At 34.2% G+C, this 19,384-nt stretch overlaps 1 protein-coding gene across 6 annotated transcripts in view; it reads left to right on the top strand.

Moving 5' to 3' along the window:
* The window catches only part of LOC108905816 (nesprin-1), a 423,696-nt gene that overhangs the window by 382,061 nt on the left and 22,251 nt on the right, over nucleotides 1-19,384 (top strand). For all 6 annotated transcript variants that reach the window (XM_018708877.1, XM_018708911.1, XM_018708884.1 and 3 more), the window contains 2 exons: nucleotides 3,049-3,222; nucleotides 5,015-15,601. In XM_018708877.1, coding sequence (XP_018564393.1) covers nucleotides 3,049-3,222; nucleotides 5,015-15,601 — 10,761 coding nt within the window. The remainder of the gene's footprint in view (nucleotides 1-3,048; nucleotides 3,223-5,014; nucleotides 15,602-19,384) is intronic.

Below are 19,384 nucleotides of genomic sequence, written 5' to 3'. Positions count from 1 at the left end.
TTTTTAAAAAATTATTAGATATTAAAGTTTTAATCGGTTGACGTCATCGGTAAGTAAATGGCAAGCGCGACATACACGCGTTTCGACAGTGCAGCTGACTATGCTTTGGTTATTAAATGTGTGGAGTGGTGTCAATAAGCAGTACGATACCTTATACTTATATAGTGTAAATTTTTAAGTTAAACTTATAATAAATATGGCAAATCCCTCTAAACCATACTATTACTGATGCATTGCACTGATGCGATGTGTGAATATACAACAGTAAAAGCGCCAGAAAAAAATGTATTTTAAAATAAATTTATGTAGATACCTATAAATCACATTCTCATACCTGTTTGCTTTTATTCCTCTTATTTTTGCCGAAGAAAATAAAATGCTTTTCGAAAAAAACTCCGCAATCATCATGGAATTCGGTAAATTGTCTGATTAGGCTTTAGCATAACCTTGTTCGGTCATGTTACAAATATTCTTGAAAATTTTTAAAAAACTAAAAACTAATGATTATTTAAAATAACAAATTTAGATTCAAAATATTATTTAGGTAGTAAATAATATTATGCTACGCGCGGAAAGCTCACTTGAACTAAAGGTCGTAAAAATTAAATATTATACCTACACAGACTTAATCATTTTGCTACATAAGTGCATATTTAGGTATACCTATATAACAGAATGGAAACCAGTTAGTAAATATAACAGCACATCAGTATAGTTATCGTATCGTATGTAAACTAAAAATAATAAATTTTTTAAGAAGTCATAGGACCGACATCGTTTTCTAATGTGGAGCGGCCAGTTTACTTACCGATGACGTCACAGCAATAGCAACTTTCAATGTATGATTTAGTCAATTTTCGAGTAGAATATTTCACAAAAGATTTTATAATTAATAATTTTAAATAAGGCCATATTTAAATATGTGAACTAAAATAAAAAATCCGGCTGGTGCAAGAGGCCTATTGCAATGAGGTCCACTTCCCCCTCATTAAATTTTATGCAAAATCTTCTGAAAACAAACATAAAATATAGAATATTTCTTTTTTGAATAATAAATTGTTGATATTATACAAATAAAAACGCTATTACACTTACTATCGAACAAAGTACTCAGGTTTAGCTTAATTTTATACTAGCAACCCGCCCCGGCTTCACACGAGCAAATATAAAATAGCCTATGTTACTCCGAGGAGATGTAGCTTTCGGTAAAATTGGTTGAGTAGTTTTTGAGTTAAATCGTAACAAGCAAAAATTCAATCATCTTTCATCTAATGCGACCCTAATATTAATTTTAAAATAATTCACGATATATCTATATACCTAGACAACAAACGAACTCAAAACTAAAAATGCAAAACCTTTAAATTTAAAACAATATAGGTAACTACCAACAATGTGAAAACAAAACGAATTAAATTAAAGTACCTATGTTCAAGACTATCAATTTTAATTAATAAGTAAGTATTTAGGTATCTAACTATGTACCTAAAGAAAACAAACACGAATTTAAATGATTCACAATAAGAAAAAAACAAACAAATTATTAAAACTCAATGAAATAAAAGTATGTTTGCAAGTATCTATGTATGTTCCGACTACCTAAAGACAACAAATACAAAACAAAAATGTGACCTTAAAATTTCAAACGCAATTATAACTTTCCAACAACATCCATAAAGAAAACACAGTCGTCAGTCGTCACCTCCATTCGCTCCAAGTCAGTTTATTAAAGGATTACGCGCGCGTTATCGTTCGGCTTATTAGCTAAACAGTAGGCAAGACGGTGCGGTGGGAGGGTCGGCGATCGCATCAAGCGAAGGGCGGCGCTTGAATATTATTCTCGCGTCCGTAATTTTTTTGCGATCACTCCTAAGATATTCATTTAAATTATATTGTGTAAAAGAGTAAAATAATGTGCATGAAATGCTTAAATCCTCTAACTTATTTAAAATGATAAGGATTAATACCGTATTTGTGTAAATAACTTTTACATTACCGCTTTATAATTGCCAATTTTTGAAAGTACTAAAATGGATATAAGTAGTATGTTATCTGGAACATATAGACATATGCCATCGCGGACTTTTCTGTAGGCATATATAAGATACACAATTCCACCATACATTGATGCACTACATAAACTTTCGGACCCCCCGGCTCGGACGCGATGCGCGGGGTCACGGGGCCCGGTCGAATCACGGCGACACGAAATTAATTTCGTTGCGCATTATTTTGATTTTACTATATCTCCTAAGGTATTCATTTAATTTGCATGGTGTAAAGGGAAAAAATAATCTTCATGAAATGCTCAAGCCAACTAACGTATTTAAAATGTTAAGGATTAATACCGTACTTGTGTAAATAGCTTTCCAATTACCGCTTTATAATTGCCCATTTTTTAAAGTATTAAAATGGATATAGTATGTTATCCTTAAGAGATAGACATGTGCCATCGCGAACTTTTCTGTAGACCTATATAAGATACACAATTCTACTATACATTATTTTGTTATATCTCAAAGGGTTTAGGCAGCGTTTTCGTTAAAAGCTCCCAGACGGCTTATTTTTTTCCGACACCTCCAACAAATATCGTTAATGTATACAAAAACTTAACAAATTATATACTAAAACCTTCCTCGAGAACCACTCTATCCATTGGTGAAAACAGCATGAAAATCGGTGCAGTAGTTATTGAGTTTATCGCGAACAGACAGACAGACAGACAGACGCCTTTGTTTTATAATATGTAGTGATAGAGGTTTTGGTTTTGTATTAATTCGGCATATTTCCTCCGCAGGAAAAAAAACATACCACCAACTCCGTGATAATAATATTCCGGCTTCTTCCCACACAAATTAAAATAAAGGGTACATAAAGCTGTGGACAATAAAAAGTTTCTGTTTTATTTTGTACACGACTATACCCATGTCGTTGTAGTTGCTGTTACCTCTATAAAATATACTGTAGGATTAATTATTGTGATTAGAACTAAATATTTTCATCATTCAGGAAACGATTGCATCGTAACATTTTATTTTTTTCTTCCAGAACATAACCAGCGATCTGAAGAAGCATGCGGCGGAGGCAATCCGCCTTGAAGGTCATGTGAATCGCTTGACCTCCGACCACGAGACGCAGTCTCTGGCAGCTCATCTTGCTGGTATCCGAACGCGCATCGCAACGCTTCTCTCGCAAGCTGAGAACGGTAGAATACTAGTTAAGGTGAGCATTTTCATTTCTAGCTATCCAAAATACTATTTCGTCTCCTAGTAAGCTAAATTTTGTCCGTGAAAGCTGAATTTCTTCAAAGCGACTATAGTCTCACTTATTCACTTCTTTAAATTTTTTTAAACTTAATTTTCATGTTGAAATATTAATGCTTTCCTACCAACACGGATTTATTGAGAAAACCCTATTACTGTAGATTTGGATACACGGAAATTAAGTGTATACCGATTTTTCCAAAGCATTCGATCTACATCTTATTTCAGTAACAGATTCCGCAAGGATCAATTCTGGGGCCAGTTTTGTTTACTATTTTTATTAATGATCTAACTGAATACCTTGATGTCAGTTACTTACACGGACGACCTTAAGTTGTTTATGGAAGTCAAATCTTAATATCAATTGCACTAGAATAGTTGGTGTTCAAATAATCTGCCTCTAAATGTAAGCAAATGTATTCCTACAGTTGACCCAAAACTACTCTAGATTTTAATTATTATAAAATTGAGGAATCTTTTTAAATAAGACTTGCTCAGTTTACTGATCTTGGTGTTACATTTGGTTGTAAATTTGATGAACATCTTCATTTAATGAGCAAGTTTACATTTAAAAAGTTGGGCTTTATTTTGCGTGATTCTAGACTTTTATAACTAATATAATATAATGTAGCCTATAATAAATAAAAAAAACTTCTTTTCGTTTTTTAATATTATCTCGCTTATTATTAAAGATGGACCAACAAACCATATATAACTGTGCTCGGCAGGGAACGTTCTATCCAAATATGTAAAAATATACAGGGTGTTCCATTTAAATTAACAAAGTTAACATCCGCGGCCATTTTGTTTGAACTTCATTTGTTTTTCTACTATCATTTTCGAAAACTTCATAAAAAATCGTGCAACTTTTGTATTTCATATTTTTTTATAACTCTTAAAACAAAAAAGTTAAAGGGGGGTCAAAATATAGTGAATCACCCTGTACGTTAAAAGCGAATTCATTGTTCTTAAAGATTTTATATCATGTCCCTAAACTAATTTTGAATTTCACCCTGCATTACAATTACCCACACCCCGTACAAAATTACTAATGGCGTCATACCAAATGATTTCCAATTACCAAAAGTATGAAGATCGACTTTATTATTTACTTATTTTTTACTATTTTATCCTGCTAAACTTGTTTTTACGTTTTATCTTAGATTTATTATATTTTTTAATTTAGGTTTCGCTTTTCTCTTTCATCTCATTCTGTACTTAAGATTTACCATAGGATATTGTATTTCTAAATAAATAAACAGTAACATGCAGTGAAATTCGTAATTTCTTATTCTTGGTCTTCTATGACTTATTACCGATATTATTACTTAAACATACATATGTATAACTTTCCAAATATATATGTTTGAATATCTTTTATTCACTGTAAGGTCGGTATTTATAAATAAATAATTATTTATAAAACTAAGCTGTTTAACCAAATCTGTACCACCTACAAAGTAAAATCCGCTTATTTTATGGATATATTCAGTTCTTTTACAACATATCTGAATTTAAATTTAGCAAATAACGACTGGGTTTTTTATTCCTGGCGTCAGTTTCCATTCGGATCAATTTATATCGCATTTTTGCACCAGAGCTCGTTTGACTCGTATTAGTTCATCACCAGAGGGTATTTTTAGCTCCACTGTCATTTACTCTAGGAAGTGCAATAGGTACAAATGCGAACGCGCGCTAATTTTAGTCCCTTTGCATAACAACTTAATTTATAAAAATGTTTTCTATTTCAGAACGCACAGCAACTGCAAATAAAGAAGCAGGAAGAGCTGACTCAGTACCAGATTCTTCTGACGGAAATAGAAGTGTGGCTCGAAACAACCCGGACAACTATCGAAAATTTCATTAAACCAACCGAAGAGAAACAGGTTGAAATTTGTATATCAGATTTTGAGAAACTAAATCGAGAACTCGAAGAAAAAGAAAAGAAGTTAAGAGAATTAGCTACAGTTTGTAAAGAATTTGAGAAATATCCGGATCTGCAAGGATTAGTTTCAACTTTACTTAACCAACTTGAAATATTAACGGATATTTTTGAGGAACAGAAAACCATTATAACAACCAATATAGACGTACTAAAGGTGCAACTGATCGAATTGAAAGAAGAAAGGCTTAAGCCAACTCAGACACCAGATTTATCGTTAGAAAACACGTTGGACTCTGCTTCTATGCCTATAGAAGAAACTCCTGTTCCTGTGGATTCGAAGAAAGTAACTGAAGAGTTCCTCGTTCGAGAGGTGGTACAATCCGGAGTACACACACAAACCCAAACTGGAAGGAGTTTAATTTCACCAGTTGAAGAACCGGTTACTAAAGATTTTAGTGTTACTTATAATCAACCGGTAGATGCACAAATTCAGACACAAATGTCTCAATCCTCTAGCGAAGGTGAACCAGCACAGCACAAAGAAACTATAACGATATCAAAACGGACATCCGGTGGTAAAGAGACTATTCAAATTGCGACGAAACCTATGGCTGAATCTCAACCCATCGTAGAAGAACCTGATGATCTGTTAGTCGAAGCAAACTATAGAAAACGTCCAGAGTCAGAAACGAAATCAACAGAGTTTAACATCTCAAATGTTGCTCCACATCAAGCATTCGAAACAGTTTTCGTTGAACCGGACGAAACCACTACAGAAGTTATTGTGGATGCCGATGGTACAAAGAGGATAATAGTAAAGAAACTTCACAGAACTGTGGTGAGACATCAACAGTCCACGCAACAACAACAATTAACCACTTTAAGTACGCTTGCTGAGGGTGAGATACCTGTAAGTCAGTCGTTCTCTCAAATTACTTTACAAGGACAACAGAGTCAAACGACCGTTGCCAAAGGAGATGGCAGCAAAGCAACTGTAAGCAGTCAACAATATGGCGGAAAAGTTGTGTCTGGTGTTCCTGGTGGTGATATTGATGTTCATGAATATCAGACTGAACCCGAAACACACTATAGTATAGTTGGACCTACATTGAAGCCAGAAGAAGTTGAAGTTCAAGGGATTAAACTGCATGAAGGTGATATCACCTTTGTAGACAATCAAAACAATCAGTTACTTCCTGCTGATAAGGCGCAAATAACCGTAGAAGGTAGTGAAATTCACACATCCAGTTCTAGTGTAAGAGCAGTAGTCCAGCAAGTTACGAGAAGAATAATAAGAAAAACACGACGAATTATACGTAGAACGGTAATAATAGATGGTAAAGAACATGTGACTGAAGAAGTGGTCGAAGAGCCAGAAGAAATTGAAGTGACAGAAGAAGGTATACCAAGAGTAAGCATTAATATTACAAGAACAGAAGATGGAAAAGTTGTGCAGAAGCAACAGTTTGACGAACCAGTTTCTACTGATGAGCCAGAAGTTACACAAAAAGTTACTACTGTGGTTTTAGATTCTACTGGAAGGCCAATGGAAAACTTACCAGAAAACGTAACAGTTATATCTCATCCAGATCATAGGTATGTTGTAGAACCATTCACTGCACCCCAGCCTAAATATGCACCACAGGTCACTGAACTAGTCGAACAAGTTTCAGAAAAAGATCAGGCAGCATCACAAAGTACTGTCATCAGAAATTTCCTAGAAAATGAAAGGCTTGCTCTTAGTCCACTTGAAAGTAGTAAAGTTGATAAAGCACCTAGTATCGATGCTGCACCACAAAGTACAGATAAGAAGAGAGAGAAAGACAAAAAGACTCCTGACGACGAGTCCCCGAGTGGTACTCAAACTAAAGAAAATGTTTCTGTTACTCCAGTGGAAGCTCCCCTTCCTTCTGATTCACAAGTAGAAACAGTATCCAAAGAGCTACCCGATATTGAACAAATAACCCAACTATTGACAGAGGCAGTATTAGATACTATACCAAAGGAAACTACCAAAATAAGCGAAATTCAAGAATTAAAAGAATCAAAAGAAATTGACCAGACAATATCCCCAACAGACTCGATTGATTCCACAACATTCACAATTGAGAAACCTTCTGCAGCAACTATAATTAGCGCAAAAAAATTAGCAGTTAAAGAGTTACAACCACACAAAGAAATTAATCAAAAAATGGAAGTTACAAGTTCTTCAGTTGAAAAAGAACCAGCAGGTACCACAATAATAACTGAAGCGATACATTCTACAGATCCTACTTCTCCTAGAACAGAATTAGATATAATTACAATAACATCTCAAATATTAGAAGAATCAACAGAAGTGAAACCTGAATCTACTGAGCTGTCAAAAGAACACCCTGAACCTGCCCCTGTGATAATAAAAACCGAATATGTAAGCCAGGTTTCAGAGAGCTCTCCCATTCCAGTTATCAAAACTGAAACAGTAACAACAGAACCGCCAGTAGGTATACCAAAACAAATAGAATCATTACCTGAACAAAGTAATCCAACTACGATTGTGTACGAACCGGTTTTGGAAATAAAAACTGAAGCTTTAGATCAAACACCAAAGGTAACAGAGTTAACTAAACAAGTCGAAACAGATATCACGACACATACTCCTGACAGTTTTCCAATTCTAAAAGCAGAAGTAGGAATAATAGAACATGCAAAAACCGAGTCAGCAACAACCCAGACATCATTTAGTACACCATCTACAGAAATCAAAGAGTCAGTTCCAAAGACCAGTGAATCAATAACAACACAAACATCTGATGGCAGTTCAACTCTTACTGTTGTAGAAGTCAAATGTGAAGCTGTTCCAACTCAAACAAGTACTCCATCTGAGTTAGAAGAATTGACTCCAACAATTTCAAAAACTGAAACTGTAGCTACTCGGGTAGTAGAAGGTGCTGCAGATGTAAAAGAACTAGTACATGAATTTGCTGGAGAGCAAAAACCTTTAAATGTAAAAGACCTGATTTTTGAAACTGAAGCTCTAGCATCTCACGTAACAACTCCCTGGAAAGAAGCTGTAGTTACTGAAGCAGTTGATATTAAAGACAGTGAAATAATCTTACCACCGTCTAAAGAAATACACAAAACGCCAACCAGACCGGCACCAAGCGCTCCACCTTATGAAGAAGTGTTTGATAGACAAATTGATCAGCAAAGTACTGCCTCACTAATTCAAGATTTTATATCAGCAGAACAACAACATGAAACAACAACGCCTGTTGTTGAAAATAAAGAAAAACCTACTAGATCTCCCAAAAGTCAAAAGAAACGAAAGTTCTCTAAGTCTAAGAAAGTATGTGGTACTCCAAGAACACAAAGTCCACTTATACCCGGAGATGAAGACGATTTCAATGAAAAAATTGCTGAAGGAACAGTAGCTCTAGAAAAATCTCCACAAGAATTACTCGATACCAAGGAACATCTTGAGAGTAAATATACTGCATTTGAATTAGAACCAGTTACTCAAGTAGCTGAAATTGAAAAGAAGCAAGAATTAACTATTGTTGAATCAGAGGAATCCATTAAAAGTAAACCTAAAGAATCCGAAATTATTGAAAAAATTGTTGGTGGAACGACAGTGGCACTTGAAAAATCTTCCCCACAAGAATCATTAGATACTGTGGAATATCTCCAGGGTAAATACACTACATTTGATTTAGAACCAGTTACTCAAGGAGCTGAATTTGAAAAGAAGCAAGAATTGGGTACTATCGAACTAGAAGAACCTACCACAAGCAAACCTAAACAATTTGAAACAGAACCACAAAAAACTGTAAAAGTGAAATCAGTATCAAAACCATTGATTGAAACTATTGATGGTTCTTCATCTGAAGTTATAAAAATCCAGGAAACTGAAGAAGTTACATCATTAACATCACATCCATCTGGAAATGTTGAAATGTTTTTGTCCTTGGAAGAAAAACATCCCGAGATATCTTTAGCGAAAGTAGATACTAAAGAACTTCCTGTAACAACATCTGTAGGAAATAAAACTGAAAAACAAAAAGGAAAATCACAAAAACATGAAATTATAGATTTCTTGGAAAGTGAACGAACTATTGCTGAACTTTTACCACCTAAAGAGCAGCTGAAAGCTGAAGATACCAAAGGCATAAGTGAAACTATTGAAAAACCAACTGAAACTGAAGCATCACCTTTAGAACCCAAACAAGAAACAAAGGTAAAGGATATTTCTTTAGTAGCAGTTACGACTAATGAAGATATTAAAAAACAACCAGAATCTCTCACTTTGGAAGTACAAACAGAAATAGAATGTACTGAAATGACTAAACCTTTACAAGCAATTGGACCAATTGAAACAATTAAAAATGAGCCTATAGAAGAATTCAAAGAATCAACCCAAGTTGTAGATGTAATCAAGGAACCAACCCAGGCTGTAGATATTGTCCTCTCTCTTGAAGAAAAATATGAAGATTCGACTATGGCTACACCAAAAATGTCCGTAGCTATGAAAATTGAAGAAAACGCGGATCGAGCAGTACCTGCTGAAGTATTACATAAAGATATTCACGTTCAATTACCAGTAATAACCTCAGAAAAACTAGAATCTAGTGGGGTAACTGTTTCTCCTATTATTCCAAAACTTGAAGACGAATATGAAGAACCGTCAACTCCTAGTGACATAGATCATGGAGGTCGACGAAGTAAAAAGAAAAAGAAACATAAAGAATTAGATAAAACTCCAACTCCTACTGAACCTAAAGAAGAATTTGAAGAGAAACCAGAATCAATCATATCTTCTCTGGCGGAGTCCACCGAAATATCTATTCCGGAAAGCTCAGTAAAGTCAGAAGAGACTCCCAAACCAACAGTAGAAGAATTCGAATCTGTCTCAGAATCGGAAGAAGAAACCTCCGGAAAAGGCAAGGATACAGGTTATGAAGCTGATAAAACTACAGTAGATGAAAGTTTAGCTGATGAGGATGACCGTGAACACAAGAAGCGACGAAGAAAGAAGCGAAAACAAAAGATTAAAGTAAAAGAATCGGAGGAATCAAATATTCCCAAATCTGTATATGAATCCTCTCCAATTGGTGACTCTGTGCCTTTGACAGATGACGAACCTCCTAAAACTGATATAATAAAGCCCGAAGAAACGAAAAAGACTAAAAAACGTAGAAAGGGTAAACGAAAGCAATCAGAGAGTGAACAAGAAATTGAATCAGAAACTACTATTTTTGAAGCTCATGATGAAGAAATTTTATCTCCCAATGAATCTTATCACACTATGTCTACCCCATCTGAACCTGGTACTGTTAAAATCATAGAAGAGGGTATAACAAGTCGAGCAGACAGTGAGTCACCAAAAGAGATAACTTCAAAGATTGTAACAACTGTTCCAGTGTTGGAAGCTGTTGTCACTCAAGAAAATATATCCCAAACATCTCCAGATAAAAATATAACTGCTGAATTTTTAGAACAAGAAAAAGTCTCAATTGAAAAAGTAATGGAACAAGTTTCCGTACAAACTTCTCCAGAGACACCTAAAGAAACTTCTGAAACTTGTATACAAACAATGGAGGAACTGACAACTGAAACTGTAAAACCTATAGTACAGGAAAGTTCTACCCAAATTGAGTTAGTAACATCAGAAATATTAACACAAACAAGTCCAGAAACCACATCTGCAGAAGAAAAAGTTGTCACTCAAACTACGGAAACATCAATGCAAACGGCTTCTCCTGAAATACCAGAAATAATAGAACAATCGGTACAGACCGTTACTCCTGAAGTTGTTGATATACCAAGAACTGAGTCTGCAATTCAAACAACAGTGGTAGAAAGTCACGAGGAATATGCGCAAACTAAATCGCCTGAAATTACTACTGCAGAAATTGCTACAGAAGCCAAACCAGAACTAACAGAGTTAGCTTCACAAACGTCTCCAGAACCTTCACCACCATCAACAATAGAAGTGTTACAGGAAGTAACTAAACCAATCACGCAGGATACTGTAGAGGTCGCAACTGAAGCTAAACCTGAAATAGCAGAATTTGCTTTACAAACATCTCCAGAGCCTTCAGCTCCACCAATAGAAGTTCTACACGAAGTGACTCAACCAATTATACACACGGAAACTACTGAAACCATTACTCAGACTAGCCCAGTTATTATTAAAGATATTGGAGAAGTGACTTTCCCTACACCTAGTCCTACTCCTACACCTACCCCTACGCCAAGTTCTTCAGAACAATATGAGATCCATATAGAAACGTCTATAAAAGTACCTTCGGAAGAACCAGAATCTATGGATGAAAAACCAACTCCACCTACATATGAGAAGGAACAGGAAATTGTCAAAGAGCCGATAATTTTTGAAGCTAAACCAACTGTCAGTTCAATTACCACAGCTCCAACAATTGTGAATATTGACCAGAATATGCCAATATCTAAGACTGCATCCGATTCAGATGAATGGTCTTCTGATGAACTTGATGTGCAGGTGACTGTCGATGGTGTTCCAGTCGAGAAACATTCAGTTGTTACAACTTTCATGGAAGCTGAAAGGGATGCAGAGTTATCCGAAAAACCCAAAAAACGTAAACACAGAAAACACAAAAAACGACATGAAGAAATTAAATCTAGTGTTGAGAAAGACTTATTTTCTGAATTCCAAAGACAGAATACAGTGCACGAATTGATGGATCCAAAAGATCTATATTCCGAGGTTGCTAAACGAGGTTCTCGATCTTCTTCTCCAGTGCCAGATCAGCAAATTACACCGGGAGAAAAACAAAGGGGTGAAAGTTCTACAAAATCTAAAGAAGAACCAGAAAAATTGGATATATCAGTTGTATCAACGATATCTGCAATGGAAGAGCAACAAACAGATATAAATCAAGGAGAAGAAACAAAGGGTACTGTTGAAATAGAAAGAACTGAAGTTATCCAGGGAGTTCATACGGTAGAAGAACCAAAGGAAGAAAGTCTTGAAAAATTAGAAATAATTAAACAGCTGCCTAAAGATATCCCAGAACCGAAACAAATACATCCAAAAGGTGTTGATGAAACCTTTGATGATAGACAAGCTGAAGTTGTGTCTAAGGTATTCACTGATATAGACGAAGATACAGTTAAACAGATAATAGATACGCAAACTGCACAAAAAGAAAGTAGAGAGCCGTCACCAGAACAACAAGCTACTACCGTGAATATATCAGTATCAATTCCACAAGATACGTCAAGCAGTCCCGATATAGAAATAGTCTCAAAGGACATTTTAACTGAAAGTGATGGAAGAACTCCTGTCACCACATTTACTGTGGATTCAATTTTGACGGAGACTGAATTAAAAGATCAAAAACCTATTGAAACCTTAACTATATTACAAAGTACGGATTTTAAAGATCAAAGTTATACGAAATTAGAACAAACTCCATTACAATCAGATATAGCCCCTCATAAATCTACTACTACATTTATCACAGCTTTCTTAGAAGCAGAAAAACAATCTCAGGTTTCGCCAGATTCTAAATTAGAGATAAAGGAATCTTCTGATGTCAAAGAGGAAGTTGTTTTTATCAACGATGAACCCATTAAATTATCTGAAGAAGCAAAGAGTATAGAAAAATCAGTTTCGGGGCAACAGTTTGTGGATTATACCATAGCATCACCCGATGAACAAAAACCTAAGAAAATTTCAAGTAAAGTTAAAGGAAAGGGTAAGCATGTTTCTTCAGTTACTATAGAAGAGGTACAGGCTCCTACAATTGTAACTGATACTCCCTTAACTCCTGTTTCGGATGCAGGACCACTTTCTCCGCCCGATTATAGCAGTTCTGTTTGGCAAAAACCAACCAGGAAAGAGGTTTCACAGATATTTATTGAAAGTGAAACACAGCAAGGTCCGATTCTGTACAAAGAAGTTAACGTTAAATGGAATCAAACCCAGGCGTTGGAAAGATTTAAAAACCTACAAAACGCTAGAAGGACTACCCACTTAAGTGATGTGCTTTATCTTGCTACATTGAATGAAATTGTTACAGACGAAACTGTGGAACAACGTAATTACAATGTACAACAAAACCTAATGGTCTTACAAGAAGCAGTAGAGAAAAGAGATGTAGTGGTTATCCAACAAACTATTATCACTACAGTAGAAACGATAACAACTTGGCTTGAAACAATTGAATACAGAATTTATGTAAACAGGCAACAAACATCAGAAGGTCCATCAAGAGAAAGAGTGCAAGAATTCAATGACTTAAAACAAGAAATTGCTACTATTGAAGAAAAAGTAGAACAGCTGCAATCAGTTATGCAACAAGCAGATAATATTTATAACGACGATGATAGACAAAGAATGAAGAGTTATATTGATTCCCTACAGCAACAAGTAAAGGTCATTGAAGAGGTAACAGAAGAAAATGAGCAATTAGCAGCTGGAGATCTTAAGCGTTGGGAAGAATTCATAAACGGCGTTTTTAATATTACTCAACTGGTTCAAGAAGTTAAGAGGCAACTTAGCGAACTTAAGGATTCTGATGCTTCACCACAGACCAAGCTAAACGAACTGGAAAAATTAGAAAATAACAACAGATGCCACATGATGAAAGCACTACATCTTATAGCTGCAGCAAAAGGACTTATGCGTGACTTCCCTACCAGGGAAATTCCTAAGGAGGTATACCTCAATAATGAATTAACCAAACAACTTGAGCAGCAAATATCTATAGAACGTGAAAAGGCACTGCAGTTCTTATCCCTTGCTGATGAATACGAACAAACACTTAAAGAATTTAGTCAAATTATCATCATTGCCGAAGCTTTAGTAGAAAGCCCTGTTTCTGTACGTAATCTAGAGCACCTAGAAGATGAAATGCAAAATCATCGCAAATTTTTCGTCAATTTGAGTCATTGCAGAGCTATTTTAGAATCTCTAGAGGAAAACCTTGATTCTGAAACTAGAACAATTCATTCAGAACTGCATCAAAATCTGTACGAACGGGCTAAAGTAATTTTAGACAAGTCAACAGGCAGATTCCAAATAATGTCCTTGGCGGCGTCTAGATGGACTGTTCTTGAGCAAGGAACAAGGGAAGAGATCCGCTGGCTTCAAGTCGCTCAGCAACGGGTTCCTGACCTAAACACCGTCACATCTTCAGATTTCGAAAGATATATAGACCTCTATCAGTCCCTTGCCCTGGATATTGACCATCATCATACAAAACTGAAACATCTCAATACAGTCGCACAGAAATTGCAGGAACTTGTTTACTGCTCCGGATTAGAACAAGCGTATACTGAGTCCTTGGAAATTATACAAAAATTAGAAGAGGACGTACAAAACAACTTAGAACGGTTGATGGCATTCAGAGATACTTGGGGTTCTTATAATTTGTTGACAGACAGGGTAGAATATTGGTTAAGAGATGCTGAAGTCCAACTTAGGAAAATTGAAGTTCCTTCTAATACCAGGAGCCATTACAGGCAATTCTGGGAACTGAAAGCCCAACATGAGGTTAATAATACTGCCAAGCAGAATGCGACAAGGTCCTTGGAAACGTCATTGCAAATTGTACCTATCTCCGATGAAATGTTACAACGCAAATTCCACTCGGAACTCAATACTCAGTGGAATAAAGTATCCAAAAGAATTGCAGACATCGAAGCATCCATTATCGACACGATATCAGCTCCAGATATTCCAGTGAACGAGAAATTGGTACTTTTGGAACAAGAGCTCCAAGACTTAAAGACCGACATCGATAATTTACAGGGAATAATAAAGACAGAGGAAGAACTAAGCCTGTATGTTGAACGTTTACAGATAATGTCCACCAGGCTAGAAACTATACAAAACGAACTTGGTCGCCTAGGATTGCTATCGGCAGGCGAATCAGACAAGGTCGGCTCTCTTCTGGCTCTTTCGAAACGTCTTGAGATTGTCATAACAGAAGAACTAGAAAGCGGAAATCTTCTCAAGGAACGACTCCAAGCCATTCAGAAGGGACTAAGTAGAGTAAGGCGAAAGCACTCGGAATTGAGCAGAAATCTAGATCAGTGTGAGAGTGCCGAGAAAATGGGAAGTGAAGCTGTAGAAAAGGCCGTTAACGACTGCTACGAAGTAGGTGAAGAACTGGTAACTCTCTGGCAAGACCTAATGTGTCTTCGTCAATTGTTACATACCCTTCCGATGAGACTTAAGGTTACAGTATCTCCAGTGAAAGTGGAACGTGAGATTTCCCAGTTACAGGACGATCATACCGCTTTGGAGAAGAGATGTGGCCAAATCCTGGCCCTTCTCAGAGGACGCTTAGCACTCTGGCAGAGGTTCGAACGACAACTTGAACTGGTCCAACAAAGTGTCCAAGAGGCCGATTTTATGGTTGAACTTCTCACTGTTCAGGGAACTGTAGATTATGAAAGATTAAGGAAAGCTACCGAACGATTAGAGGTAAGTTTTTATCTTTAGTTACTGATTTATAAAAAATTAAAACAAACGTGTTAAATTGGAGTTCCCAGATATTAAACTTTTATAGTATTTGGCAACAAATTTTAATATTACATAGTTGTGACTAATGTTGTCTTTAATTGTAAACAACTTCTCAAACAAGTAAACATATTACCAACTAATATTCATAATTTGATCATTTTGATATTATAGTGGTACCCTAGAATAATTAAGTGACTAAACAATATTATTTTGGCATATATCAACAATTATCCATTATTTAAATATAAATATTTACTTGTCCAGTATAATAAATATGAAATTGAATAATTAAACCATTTAACAATATTTTGAAATTTTTTACATTTCAGATACACATATTCAATTATTATTTTTAGATTATTGCAGAACAATAAATAATTAAATACAAACTATAAGAAAAAGAATATTAATTTATGTTGATGTAATAATAATATTACTGATAAAGTAGCATATAATTTCAATTTTTTGTGCAATAAATTTTTGCTCTTGTGATCTGCAAGTGTGAATTTAAAACTTGTTTAAGAAAAATATTAGAATAATTCATATGGTGTTAAGAATAATAATTTTTACATAAGAAAAACAAGTTTGGAATTTTTGTTTAAAATTTATAAACATGACCTCATCAACGTAAAATGCGTAGAAATACTGTTCATATTAACATTTGTAATAGTAACGATAGTGACATTAGTGACAGACTGAGGCCCACAATTGCTAGGGTTGCTGTAAAATTTATTTGAAAATTTTGATATAAAACGGATTAAACGTGTTTAGTGTTTAGTTCATCAGTTTTGTTCTATTATATAGTTTTTGGAAACAAAGTTTTTCTCAAAATCGGCTCATCATGATACGAGTATATCTCGGTTATATTAAAAATAGAAAATTGCAGTTTGGTAGCAGTGGCATGACTTCAAATAGAAATGCAACGTACATATATCAAACAAAAGGTCATTGTAACCAAAGTTGTTATATTATTACAGTTCACACCAATTGATATTAATTATTAAGAGAGTGACTTAATGCAACATCCGTTTTTTTTGGGTTATTCAATGTTTAGGTATCTAAGAAACATTGTTTGCTGCGAAGAAAAGAATTTTATATTAAAAGACAGTAGATACAGAGCGTCCATAATGCTTTTTTTTACTGCGATTTACTTTGATAGTAAGATATTTAAATGTGAAAAAATTAAGACAAATATAAAAAGTCTTGCGAAGTCATAACACGAAGTCAGCAAAATAATTGAACATCAATTTAAAAAGATATAAATAGCCGAAAATTTGATGTTTTGGAAAATACATCTTACATTTTTATGCAGAAAAATATATATTATAAACTTGTTGGTGACAGTCATTCATTTGTTCTACTTCCGATTTAACCGGAAATCAATTTCGGCAGAATTTATTTTTGAGTAAACTCCGATATTTTGGTTATATCAGATACAATTATGAATCCAGCGATATACATATAACATGTCATAGTTCCATCTTTTTATAAGTGAAATAATCAAAGAAATATAAATATTTATGCATCAAAAAATGAAATTTTGGCAACAATTGTTTTTCAGAGCACACTTCCTAAATTTATCAGACTGCGACTATCATAAACAAAAATGTTTATTTCGTTGAATATTAAATTTGTAAAATATAAGAAGTATAACATATATATTGCAGAAATTGCAATTAAATATACTCTTTCGAACAACTAAAATAAAAGGCTAATCAAAAATACTATAATAATATAGTAACATTTCGATTTCAGCCAAAATATACGATGTATTTTTTCTTCTAAAAAATTCGGTATTTTGGTCATCTGTTTTGTCCCATTCAAATATCTTAACAGCAACAGAGGAAATCTTATTATTATTTTTACATTTGTCAGTTACTACAGCTTTTCTGTATGTATTCTATATGTATTTTGCGTTGCTTCTATTTTACATTAGTTTTACTTTATTTCAGAAAAGCTTAATTTGAATTTTAGATTAGTCATATGTATTTCATGTCGCGTAATTTTATTTCAAAATATCCAGTTCGGAAAATGTAAAGTATACGTCTTACGTATTTCAGAAAGTGTCAAATTTGTTTCAGAAACGTTTTTCAGAAAAAATAAAATAAGTTATGCAAACTTATCCTATGCTAATGTACCTACCTATTAACTGTTATATGAAAATGTTTGTTCACTGTCTACCAAAACAAATTTAAACAGGATTTTATTAATTGAGTTACTCGTATATAAAGTCTATGTCAAATTAAATTTTAAAATAAAACCCACAAACATCATGTAAAGTGAATGTTCTATTGTTAAGGCTTTATACAATAATATTTGGTAACGCTAATAAAACCGGCTCTAGATGATGAGGTAATTCGCCAAACATTAGTCAAACAGAAATGTATCAAATATTTGCGGATTATTTGGTTAAAATCCGTAGCGCCAAGTTGCTTCATACACATGATGTGAAATAAAAACGTTCTATGTACTACACTTATCAATTGCAACGCGATGTGCAGCATCCACACGATACGGCATTTGATTACGTTTGGTAAATGGCGTAACTAATAATAATTACCTGAAATACATTTGGTGTTTTCTGAAATTCAAAATTGTGTTCTAATATTTTTTTTAAATTTCATTAACATTTTCAAAAATTGTTAATAACGGCTTCTGAAATTGAATTTACAAAAATGAAACGAAATGGTGCTACACATCAAATTGGTCATTTACGAAATACATTTGGAGAAGGCGAAGAACATTTGGAGACATTCCTATAAATACATCATCCGTTTTTCATTACTTACTAGAAAAACTGTACTGGCACAAAAATAGTTAATTTGCGCTTTGTTAGACTATGAAAAAGAGAAGTTTCCGAGTTGCGCTTCAAAGTAGCAATAAGCCTTAAAATGTTAATGAATTAAATCACAGTTCAGTAGTCCACGGGAAGTTGGTTGGTGCGCGTCTGCTATCACTTACCAGACATTGACACAAGTATCATGTTCGCATTTAAAGAGTAGCGAAACCGTTGACGTCCGTTAAAAAGTTTAAATGGTGCAGTGACGATTGTTGAATATATTGTGCGGTGTATTCAAAGTAATAAATAATTAGGGTCTTAACCTATGGAAAATGTTTTAATCCAGGACTATTCCTGCTTCAGTGTCACTTCAAGCAGGAACTACAATTGATCTTGTATTTGTATGGGGGTGTACAAAAAAAATATTAAATCGTGTGTTAAACAAATCCTCAAAAACCTCTTAAAATATTGTAGGCGAGTCAAGTAATCTTTTTTTTTTTTTCTGTTGTTGAAATGTTAAATTATAATACATATATTAGGAAAATACCATAATATGTAAATATGATATCGAAGAGTAAATAATATAAATAGGTACGTGTTATAGAAATATGTGTAATCGTCCGGTCAAGTACTCAGTTCAGATTTAAAATTAAAATTTAATTTAATATGAACTTTTAATCAAGAATTTATCGCTGAAAAAACGAAAAAATATGTGCTAGATGCATTATATATCTCATTACTTAAATATTGACAAATTAGCAAAGAATTAAATTTACACTATGATGTAATTGCAAACGTTGAATTGTTAAATTTATTTATGTACAAGATAAGAACATATTGCTATGGTAAATAAATTTAGAGATCCCCACAGATGTGAACTTCGAATGTTTTTTGAACAATATTTAAATTATTTTTTATTTTTATTTCTAGATATCCAAACCTAGATTGTTATAATTTGCGAAACT

This window comes from Anoplophora glabripennis, unplaced genomic scaffold, assembly GCF_000390285.2.
Source record: "Anoplophora glabripennis isolate ALB-LARVAE unplaced genomic scaffold, Agla_2.0 scaffold26, whole genome shotgun sequence".
Taxonomy (NCBI): Eukaryota; Metazoa; Arthropoda; class Insecta; order Coleoptera; family Cerambycidae; genus Anoplophora; species Anoplophora glabripennis.
The sequence above is the reverse complement of the archived record's forward strand: the minus strand, read 5'-3'. Positions and strand labels throughout refer to the sequence as shown.